Source organism: Periplaneta americana, chromosome 1 (genome assembly GCF_040183065.1).
Source record: "Periplaneta americana isolate PAMFEO1 chromosome 1, P.americana_PAMFEO1_priV1, whole genome shotgun sequence".
NCBI lineage: Eukaryota > Metazoa > Arthropoda > Insecta > Blattodea > Blattidae > Periplaneta > Periplaneta americana.
In genome coordinates this window covers 91,997,329-92,009,676 of record NC_091117.1, presented here as the reverse complement: position 1 = coordinate 92,009,676, position 12,348 = coordinate 91,997,329, and the positions used below count along the sequence as shown (strand labels likewise).

The 12,348-nt window shown below is 33.4% G+C and overlaps 1 protein-coding gene across 3 annotated transcripts in view; it reads right to left on the bottom strand.

Moving 5' to 3' along the window:
* Nucleotides 1-263: 263 nt before the first annotated feature.
* The window catches only part of Rph (Rabphilin), a 652,346-nt gene continuing 640,261 nt past the window's right edge, over nt 264-12,348 (bottom strand). For all 3 annotated transcript variants that reach the window (XM_069824012.1, XM_069824022.1, XM_069824031.1), the window contains 5 exons: nt 10,134-10,257; nt 7,586-7,695; nt 7,281-7,447; nt 4,809-4,984; nt 264-1,540 (listed from right to left, as the gene is read on the bottom strand). In XM_069824012.1, the coding sequence (XP_069680113.1) occupies nt 1,416-1,540; nt 4,809-4,984; nt 7,281-7,447; nt 7,586-7,695; nt 10,134-10,257 (702 nt within the window). In that variant the 3' untranslated portion in view covers nt 264-1,415. The remainder of the gene's footprint in view (nt 1,541-4,808; nt 4,985-7,280; nt 7,448-7,585; nt 7,696-10,133; nt 10,258-12,348) is intronic.

Genomic DNA, 12,348 nt, shown 5'->3' with positions numbered 1-12,348 from the left:
CAGCTTCTGCTTTCCTATGATAATTTTTCCAAGTTGTGGATGCAATATAGTTTCTGCAAGACACAGTCCAGCATTCGGTTCTGATGCAAAATATCTTAATTATAATATTATCTACAAGAATACTTTTTACACAAATAAATCATTCATTAAGTTTTATGATTTTCAGATTTATATGTCAATAATATATACTGTATATATATATATATATATATATATATATATACAGTATATATTATTGACATATATATATATATATATATATATATATATATATATATATATATACTTTCCCTTTGGCAATAATTTTATTTACTTCTTGTTTGGCAGAAACTAATCGTACTCCTTTCGATTTTGCTGAAGGCAAATCTGAGTTAGTTTCGGGATTTAATATTGAATATATAAGAGGTAGTTTTGCTTTAAGTTTTGTATCAAAGCAGATTAAATTATTTTATAAATACATGCTCGAAAATATTACTAACTAAATTTTAGATTCGTCACTTAATTTTTCTCATGGATACCGAAAACTGGAAGGGAAACTTGACTGAATATCGTGATCATTTCAAGAGAAGGTTCACATTTCCTGTCGAGGATTAGTGAGCCAAAGATTCTATTGCAGAGTAACAGTGATCAAAGTATGTAGCCAACCCTTTCACGAGGAATGAGATGATCAAGACATTTGTCAATGTGTGTAATGCATAATTCTATTTATTAGAATTGTTGGCTGAAAAATTAAACACTTTCGAAATCAGAAAATCCAAAATAATACTTTCGACTTTATACTGATTCAACAAAAGTCTTTTAATTTAGGCCTACAAGAAATATTTGTAGACATAATTATACTAATTATGTATGTATGGTAATTACTTAATAGACAACATGTTACCTGAGTACCGGTATGCAATACTTTTCATACGGTTGTATTATGATGCAGAATATCAAATTAAATATAATAATGAATGAAACCAAAAACTCATGAAAAGTCTGGAATTTATACCGCCGTAGCTTACTTGTTAAATTTTATCAATTAGGATGACAAAAATGTAAATGAACATTTACAGTTCAAAGTAGAACATGTCCATAAATAGGAATGCATATGACTTTTCGTGAAGATAGTTCAGAGCATAATATGATTCACAATTGATTATAGTCTAGTCACAAAGAAATATGTGTAAGATAATACTACTTTATGTTCCACAGGGACATTCTTTCTTTCATTGACAACTTTTCGAGTGAGTTACTTTAAATGGGCTACATTTTGTTTGAAATATTTTCAACAGTACTTGAAACCATTTTATATCCGACAACCCAAAGAACTCATATGAATTCATCCAGTGTTTTAATTATTTATTTTTCTTTATTCAGGCGCTTTTATTTAGAATTCTAGTTACAACAGGTGACAATCCTGGACTGCAACCTTAGTCGGTGAACATGTCTTCTCCAAGATTATGCCAGCCTTCATGCTTATGATCAGGAAACTTAATCATATCTACCCAGTGCTTCAGACGTTCTCCTTTTGAGTGCCAACCAAGTTGCAAGCCACCTGATAAACGAAAGGAATAAAATACATATACCAAATGGAAATTACATTTTCACATTTACATTGTTGTTGGTCAACTGACCGGAGACAGGTTTGAACCTCACAAGTGACACCAATAAGGCATCACTCATGAGTCAACTAAGCCAGGAGATAATGGATATGGTGGACACTTCCTTTCCCTCTCGATTACACACATTGCTGATTAGATACATATTTCACTAATCAGACTTCAGATGTATACGAACAATTGTTCTTTCTCTAACACACATCGTCAAGTACCGGTAAGATGAACTGCCTGATAATAGCTGTACAGATACGGAATTAAAATTTGGAGCGAATCTTGATGGGAGTACACCTGTATGTAGGAAACTATTTCGCACGACTGTTCACATGTAGCATATACACAGAGCGAAACATACAATAAGGGAACTTTAAATTTGATTTATGTAACTGTACATATCAGCCAGAATCTCAATCAGAGGTTAACATATAGACTTCCCAACAAAATCTCATTGAGTAATTTTCTGTAGTGTATAATATCAATTAAAGCAGTAGTAACTTAAAAATTTGAATATATAAACAATTTAGTCTCCTCCTGTTCCTTTTCAATAATACGTCAATATGTTTATTTTTAAATTTAGCATTTTTAATCATCAAACACAACTATCGGTATTCAATTAAATTCTTATTATAACGAAAAAAAGTAAGTATACAACAGAAACCACAGTTGGCAAAATGTAATTAAATGGAAAAGATTGTAGTTCAAAAGCAAATTGTGCTTTTAATCATTTTGGATTTATAGTTGGACCTGTAAATGGTGGATATCATTGGATAAATCCTGCTATAATAGCAAATACTGCTCCTATTGATAGGACATAATGAAAGTGAGCTACTACATAATAGGTGCCGTGTAATACAATATCAATTGATGAATATGCTAATACAACACCTGTTAAACCTCCAATAGTGAATAGGAATACAAATCTAATTTAGATAGCTCATAGGATTGAAAAACTATTACACGTATACAGTCTTACTCAAAATGTCTACTTTACAAGTTTCCTAAGATTCCAATTTACAAAAGCTTCATAAGCTTTCTTGTAATAATAATTACTGGTAAAATTATCTACAATTATTCTAAAAGATAATGCTTAGATATGAATTAAGCAACAGTGACCTTCACCTATTTATATTTTTATAAAATTAAATTGACTATTATTTAACACCATTTCACGAAAGTTGTACTAATTAAAATGTTGCGGTATCTGACTTATTCTAGTGTAGATAGGGTATTCTGAAATTGAAAAACGACATCAATTTATAGAATCCCAAATATAAACTAAATGTATGTAACAATGCAAGAGTTCTTTATCACGTCCTTTTAAAGCTAAATTTTAAGCAGAGATTTGATAAATTTATTATATTCGTTAGTACATGAAGCTAAATAATATCACCACATTTCATTATAGAGGCCTGGGCACTAATACCTCAAATGAGGTCCTGCTGACTACCCCATAGCTCCCTACTCCACCTTCCCTGACTACGATAGTAATGTTTTGGTCCAATATGAGTAGACAATACGGTAATCATTGCTCAGTGACAGATTGTATAAGGCAGGCTCATCATGGATCACGCTACAGTTTCCACAATGCATAAGAACTAGAATAATTTTTGCGTTCAAGCAGGACACCAGAGTACCAAAAATGTGACATATAAATCTATAACTAAATCTGTAACAAATTTAAATGCAGAAGGGCATTTTAGGCTGCCTGTATGAATATTCTGCAATAATAATTATAATAATTTTCTTTAGGGAAGACACGAATAATGAAGCTAGAGGATCTGAAAAATATAAGTGATGATAAGCATCCTGACGTAAATATTGAAAACATTTACCGGTATCGATTTTCACAGCAAATTCTAACAAGCCCTAATGTGAGCGGTGAGTTTGTTAAAAAGTGGCCCATTGTATCAGCCGATGAAATATGCCCTAAGAAATAAATATACTTAAAAATTTTCTCGACAGTAGAACAGAAGAAATTGGTTATAATATTGAAAGTAGATTAGTAATTAAAATAAAAATTTTCTTTGTGGTTTTTTGTTTGCATTTGATGAAAGCACTGATATTAGCAACACTTCACAATTAACTGTATTTATTAGGGCAGTTGATTCCAAATTTAACATCCATGAAGAATTGTTGAATATTGTGATACTCGTTGAAGCCTGACGATTTTCAACAAGTTTGGCTTCTCAGACTTTCACTGACATCTTATGAACCAAGCAGAAAATGCCGACCTTTTTATGTGAGCTTGAGTAATATTGAACGATGTTTTATTCATAAATAGGGTTAAAAAAAAAATATTTATTTTGTAGTCAGATTTTCTTCCATGAAATATGGACAAAAATTGTGATTCATTAAAGATAGGAGTTCTGCTAGTGATGCAACTACAAAATATACGTGATAGTGATGTAACTAGTTTTGTTCGTAAATAATAGAAAAAAAAAAAAAAAAAAAAAAGGGAAACTTACTTCCCTTCTCGCCTTGTTAGTTTCCAGGGCTGTAAGAGAGTGATATATGCCAGAAATGCATAACATAAATAAAAGAACTTTAAAGCTATATGAATGTTTTTACTGATGCAAAGTACCGAACGGATATGGAAATAGTTATATCAAGTACCATTGCATGATTATAATATTATTATAGCTTTTACGAACTTTCGGCTCTCACTGGCTGCCTGAAATCCATCACGAAGCAGACAGAGTACCTTACTATGTGTTTGTTTGGAAGACAGTGTAAAAAAAAAGGAGGGCATAGGCGGGGGTTTCTCCATTTCCATACAGTACCACTTCGTGCCTGAGGCTGCATTACTATTTTGAGCTGATCAATCGATCTTCCTAGGCTACAGGATTACTGTCATTCACTTTATAACTGGAAATAGATGTTTAACAGCTCATTAAATCTAGAGATGATTTAATATATACGGAAATTACCGCATTCCCTCAACATTTTGACCAACATGTAACTTTATGAACAATTACTCAGTTTAGAGAAAGAATTCTGAAGATTATGAACAGATTGAACAATTACAGTATAAATTTCTTTCGATTATATTTTTAGGAGGTTATTTAGTTAGTAAGTAGTACTAGTCGACAATAAAATCTTTGTCTTTTTCTTTAATCTTATTCCTAGATTTTAATGATCATCTTTGTACCGTTAATGCAACAACAAGACACTTCTACATGTCAGTTTGCAGTAATCTCAAAATCTCACCAAGATAATCATTGCTTTTCCCATAATCCTTGTCCCACACAGTAATCTCCAGGGCTTGTTTGGGCAGTTCAGTCATTTTAGTGTCAAAAACAAATTCTTCATTGAACACAGGATTTAGGTTCTTCCATTTCACAGCAGTCTTGAACTTACGGTGAAAAGGATCTGGTTTCAAGCGACTGCAAAAGAAAAATAAACAATAATATTATTACAAAGCACATTTAAAAAGGATGATGACATTATCTTATTTATCGTCATGGTATTATAATCTGTTGGGAGGCCAGAGGGAAAAAAACCTTTCGGGAAGCTGAGATATAGATGGGAGGATAATATTAAAATGGATTTGAGGGAGGTGGGATATCATTGTAGAGACTGGATTAATCCTGCTCAAGATAGGGATTGATGGCGGGCTTATGTGAGGGCGGCAATGAACCTCCGTGTTCCTTAAAAGCCATAAGTAAATAAGTAAGGTATTATTATCTTATTTAACATATTAGTTAAAAAAATACAAAAATATTGATAAATTATATTTTATTACAAGAACTATATGTAAAGAGTCATTTTAAGCAGAAACTTCGCAACAGGAACAATCCAGCTCACATTTTACTGTGTGACCATGGCACGGCCAGCAGCATTACTTGCTTTGTTGTTACTGCCAGATCATACATACATCCACACTACAGGATTAAAGAATGAAATAAATGTCTACAAAAATAAAGTATTACCTACGTGAGTTACAGAATAGGTACATACCGGTACTAAATTATTATATATACTCATGGAAAGAAAAAATGATCGACACTGATATTTGAATACGCCACAAGGCCTGTAATTGTGAGGTACTGTAGTACTTTCTGGTGTATAAGACGCACTTTTTTTAAATAGCACTTTTTTAACAGGGTGCATCTTGTACATAGATACTGAGTTTTTGAATAGGTCAAAGCTTCATGGGATGCTGTGAAAACTGAGACAGTGGTTAAAGGTTAAGTCGTTTAAGAAGTGTGGAATTAGAAATGCAATGGACGGTAAAGAGAACAATTTGTTGCATTAGGAATAATATTCTGATTTAGCTTTTCATTATCCATTTAGTTCTGGAGATGAATTTTTGGATTTTGACGAAGAAGATTAATACTTAAGTACGTACTCGCCAACTATTTTGTGACATTAGTACTCGTGTGGGGGTCAAAGTGACCCCCAAGCAAAAATACGAATAATTAAAATATAAAATTCATAGTTCCACGTAAACTTTCTAGCTCATATGGGTCACTACTTGCCATAATGTTCTTAAGTAATAATTTGCATGTATATACACCACAAAAGTAACACTGTAATACTTGCGTACTGATTTGTAACATTAGTAGTCGCATGGGGGTTAGTGTGACCCCCAAATAAAAACACGAATTAAAATATGAGATATCCTGGTTCTATGTAAATCCTCTAGCTCATATGCATAATTACTTGCCATAATCTTCTAGAGTAAGAGATTTCATGTATAGAATCGCAAAATAATACTATACTACTTGTGGACTAATTTATGACATTAGTTGTCACGTGGGGTCAACAGAATCCCCAACCTAGAAAATTTAAATTAACGCAACAAATGACAGTCATAAACTGGAAGTTATCATGTAGTCGTATTGCCGACACCCTTTCAGGAAGGTACTGATAAGCTGGACAATGTAGGCAACAGCGTAAAAATAATACAAACCAACATATAACACTGGGGGACAACATGACCCCCACGCGACTACTTAAATGTTAAAAGGTATTCTTTCCAACTTACTGTTAGGTTAGGTACTGGTATGGTATTTGATGAAAGTAAACGTACTGTACATATTACTTCATATTTAAAAAACACTGTAAATTCATGATAATATTCAGTGATAAAGTTTTTTCCCCTCAAAAATATGTACAAAAAAGGAGATGCAGCTTATATGCTGGTGCCTCTTATATGCCAACAAATACGATAAATTTCACTCATTTCTGTGTAACTTACGCTTACAACTTTCGTTTCTGTGTTGCGACATATTATATGATGCGAAGCAAGCATTAGAGCATAATATTTCGTAATGTGTAATTAGAAAACTGTCTCTTTAAGTAATATTTGAGATGAGTAATATGGAAGATTACTTTCGAAGTGCGCACCATCAAGCAGAATTAGATGTGAATATCTTAATATGGTAGGGCCTACTTTCCAGTGTGCTGAAATAGCCAGTTGCTCAAACAGTGGGTTGAGATGATCTCTGTCGTGCGTCCACAAAGAAGCCTAATGGTAGGTCTATTCATTTTTCATAATGTTAAGCATTTGTTGCATCAGATCTTGGAGTGTCAATCAAGATTTTAAGATGACTGGATCGTTTGTAGGCCTACATATATCTTTCAATACATATACTATGGTATATATTATACATTTATATATGCATAATGCTTCACAATATTTACATACATACATTTACATATAAATTGAATACCTACAGTTTGACAAAAGGATCAGAGAAGCCATTGTTGTCCATGGACTGAAGATTAACACAACGTACAATGCCCACTACAAGCGCTCTTCGACGAGTAGAATAACATAATGTTACTAGAATTTGCCCACGTGTCCATGTGTCATTAACCCAGACCTCATCTTCTTCTTCCACCTGAAAGTAAGGAATATATGTACTGGGTACCTGTATATTAATATACAGTAATATAACTGAAAAATAATTGTATACTCAATTTTCTTATGTTAGTGAGATATTGTACCGATACTTTTAATAATAATGATAAACCATTACCGGATAATGTTTTTCCAAATAGATGTTCATATGCTTGGGTTCTTGTGGTTTCAGATGGATTAGAGGAATTCGAGCCTCACCAATGAAATCATGGCCATACTTATCGTCATCTGTAAGAAATTAAATTTTAAGATAGGTACGTACAATGATTTTATTACAGCAAGAACAAGAATTCATTCCTTTGAAATTTTTAATGACAAACACCACCATTTTGCGATATGAAAACATCAATCAACGTCTTTATCTCTCAGGGACTTGCCTCAGAATATTACAAGCACAGAAGACAGAAATTATCACCAACTAGTCTGAGTTAATTAAATCCTTAACTCATTCCTGAATTGATTAGTTTTTGATACATTTTATCAAATATGCGGACACACAAACAAATAGTTATAGTAGTAAAGGTTATAGTAATATTTTATTCTTTCAAATTTTTAATTTATTCAAAATTTTCATTCATTTGGTATGATTCAGACTATAGTTCCCCGAAATGAGCATGAGCTCGTGCTTGGGTACAGTCCAGTAGAACAAAAGTTAGGACTTGGCCTACATAAATTTTACGCAGACATCAATAATAATTATATAATAACAACAACAGTATTGGAATAACAGTGACGAAAAATAATACAAAACTAGTAATACTGGTATCAATTAAATAATAATAATAATAATAATAATAATAATAATAATAATAATAATAATAATAATAATAATAATAATAATAATAATAATAATAATAATAATAAAAAGGTAAAGGTATCCCCGTCACGTGCCATGAAGGCACTTGGGGGCACGGAGGTAGAGCTCCATGCTTTCCATGACGTCGGCACTAGAATGAGGTGGTGTGGTCGGCACCATGCTCTGACTGCCTTTTACTCCTGGGAAAGACCCGGTACTCAATTTTATAGGAGGCTGAGCGAACCTCGGGGCTCTTCTGAAAGTTTGGCAACGAGAAAAAATTCCAATAATGATAATAATAATGTTAATAAAATGGATATACGAGTAAAAACAATTTAGCGAGAGATAATGCATGCGTTACAAAGACTATACATAGAGCTAGCCACTCACTAATTTCCATAAGTAAATTAACTGCTGGTCCCAAACTGAAGTCCATGATCAAAAACGGACATACCGGTACATATTATATTAGTGTTCAGTTCACAGCCTCAAGACCTGGTGTGAACAGGCCACAACCAGAAGGAAATCAACAGTGTCCACCACACATTCATCATGCCTCTCTTGTACAGAAAAGTATTAATTATATTTATTAAATGAAGAAAATAAAACAAAGAGAAGTTACTGGGTAAAACAGTGGTTTTAACCTTTTTAAGTTCCTTCCAAATGCATTTCTCAAATTGTTTATTTTATTTCCTACATTTCTTGGCTTGCAGAAGTCACGACTTTTGCAATAGCTCATATGCTTTTCCGTGAAGTTCTTTATTTGCATGTGTTTGTTTCTTCAAACACACATTTTCTCTATAAATTTCAATAAATGCAGTTAGGAATTCAGGACTGTTCATTCGCGCCATTTTGGACTGAAGACGAATATCTGATTTCACTAAAGATCGCATTTCAGTTAATTTTCGCCAAGAGGCCTTTCACCACACACATGCAGATTAACTGAAGGAATGTGGTTGCTGGGAAACTGTGTCTGTAGCAACAATTTTTCCTTGGGACAATGATCTGTCAAGTCACGGGCTCTCTGCAAATTGTATTTGAATGCTAGCTTAAAAATGTGAAAGTGCCAAAAGTAAATGGATCATACAGAACGAGTCAAATTACTGGCACTGGTATGAAGCAATGAGATTGTTTTTTGATGGGCAATACATTGGGTTTTCCCCATTTAGTCTAAGTTCAGCACAGGACACAATGCACTTGCACTAAGCTGACGACATATTTCTGTTGGCATTTTACACTGCCAATCTTTGTTAATGAGTTATCTTTAAACTATATTGAGAAATTCCTATTTTCAACCATAGTTAGATACACAGCACAACAACACATTTTACTCACTGAAACATACGAACATCGTATCTACTAAAGAAGCATACTTTGTATAGCATTTTTAAATTATTCTTATCTAGAAAAGAAGCTATTTCTCGCCACTTATTTAATAATTTAACACAATGTTTCGATGATTGTGTAGTCTCTGAAAAAGTCACCAAAACTTCCGTAAACACAATTCATATGACTTCTTTAGCAGATATGTCTCAATGAGGAAAATACGTTGCTATACCGGTACTGTATATAATTGTGGTAGAAAATACGGCTTTCTGTATACAGTTCAGACAACTCTTTAAAGGAGATTGACAATACCAAATGCCAGTAGAATTGTCTTACCAACTTAGTGCAAATAATTAGCAAGGAAAACCCACACACTTTATCCTGCACCAGGTTTATTAACTAAGCCGGTAAACCAACATATTGTTGGTAAAAGCAACCTCGTAGCTCAGTAAGAATGCTGGTAACTTAGATTTCAATCACTCTATATAAGTTTCATAATTCCATATGGCATTACTTTTTGGCAAGTTGAACTTAAAAAACTTACCAAGGATAAGGATATGTAGCATCTTTCTTTTGATATCCCCATCTGTTACTGCATAAAACGTCAGAATTTCATTGAACTCAGGATTCCGTGTCTTGTGCACCGTCTTTGTACGCAACCTATTCGACTAGAAAAAATAAGACACAATAAATTACGTAATTGGTGCAAGGAAAAAGTATAATGCTATTATAATTAATTGTAACGGTTTTTCTTGGTTGATTATTAAAAGCTAAACGAGCTAGTGGTCCCAATGGGATACACCATATATAATTAAAGGGTGTACTGATATTATATCAAACCAATTAACACACATTTTCAATTTATCTTTAAAGACATGTTGTTTTCCAGAAAAATGTAAATTAACTTCAATTGCACTAATTTTAAAGACTGGTAAAAGTGGCAACATACCTCTGTATGCAACTATAGGCCAATTTCTATAATAAATTCTATGGCAAAAGTATTTGAGCAAATCCTATGTAAAAAGGTATTTGTCCATGTAAAATCAGAATTATCTAGCTTCCAACATGGTTTTATCCGTAAGAATCAGCTGTTACAATTTTTTTTTACACAAGAAATATACCGTACAATGATCTAGATATGAGCAAAAGAACTGATGTTATATACACTGATTTTTCTACAGCATCTGTTAGTGTGATGTATTTTTTGTGTTCTTGTGTTTGTTGTATTCTTATGTTTTTTGTGATTATGTTTTGTTTTTCGTATTATGTTGTCTATTATGTTGGGGTTGTATCCGTTATCTTGTGCTATGTATTTGATTGTGTTTAGCTCTTGTTTGTAATTTTGTTGGTTCATTGGTATGTTGAGTAGACTGTGTACCATTGTTCGGAATGCAGCTTGTTTGTGTTGTGTTGGGTGGTTGGATGAGTTGTGTATGTGTGTTGTTGTCACACTAACATACGTAAACAAAAACACGCACAAGATTGCAACCTCATTCAAGAAATTAAATTATAACATCGCATACAGAACAAATAATACTCTAAAAAAACATCTCAACACACAAACAACACAAACAAACAAATACAACCACACAGGCGTATACAAACTCAAACACCTGCAATAACTTCTACATAGGACAGACAGGCAGATCATTTCAAACACGTTACAAAGAACACATCACAGCCATAAAAAAATTACAAAACACTTCCACATATGCAGAACACATCACAAATGCTAACCACATCTACAGAGACATCAACACAGACATGGAAATTCTACACATCCAACCAAAAAGCCAGAAACTAAACACACTAACTTAGAACAATACGAAATATACAGACACACAAAAACACATCCAAATGAAATTCTTAGCACGCGCACGCACGCACGCACATACGCACGCACGCACGCACACACACATATATCCAAACGGAGCAGAATAATTGAGAGAATAAAAACAAAAATTATAGAATTAACACAATCCAAGTGGATAATACACTTCGGTTGGGTCAAAGGACATTCCGGTATATTGGGCAACGAACTAGCAGACAGATTGGCGAAAGCAGCGGCGTTAGAGGATGGGGAAGTCGTCTACAACAAAACACCAAGAGAAGTTATTCTGACACGAGAGAAGGAGAGGGGGCTCGACAACAATGGCAACAATGGTCCAATTCGACGAAAGGAAGGATAAGCCTTTTTTCCCTCAGTCAAGAGGAGGTTGAGCCGAAAGGTGCTCATTTCCCCAGAATTCACAGCAATGACAACAGGACACGGAAAGCTGAGGGCATATCTCCACAGATTTAGAATAATAGAGTCTCCCATATGCCCATGTGGACAGCAGGAACAAACAGTCAATCATGTAATATTGATTGTAACATAGTGACCAGACAAAGGAACGATATGATAAGAAAAATCCAAGAAGCAGGAGGCAAGTGGCCAACAACGTGCGAAGCACTGGCCTCCAACTACCTCCAAATATTTTCGAACTTCGTCCGCGATATAGACTTCACAATTCTGTGAAACATCAAACTTGACAGTGAAACTGCAAAACTTGTAAATAGGATAGTGAAAGCGAAGTCTTGATAATATTTAATTATAATTTAGTGTGTTTCTATTCTTATGTGGGGTTTGGTAATTTGTAAATATATTTTAAGATGATTATATTCTAATTGTATGTGTAATTTGTAAAACTGATACTGTGGAACTATGTCCATGTCCTTAATGTCTTTTGATCTATCTACGTAACTTACTGGTATATTAT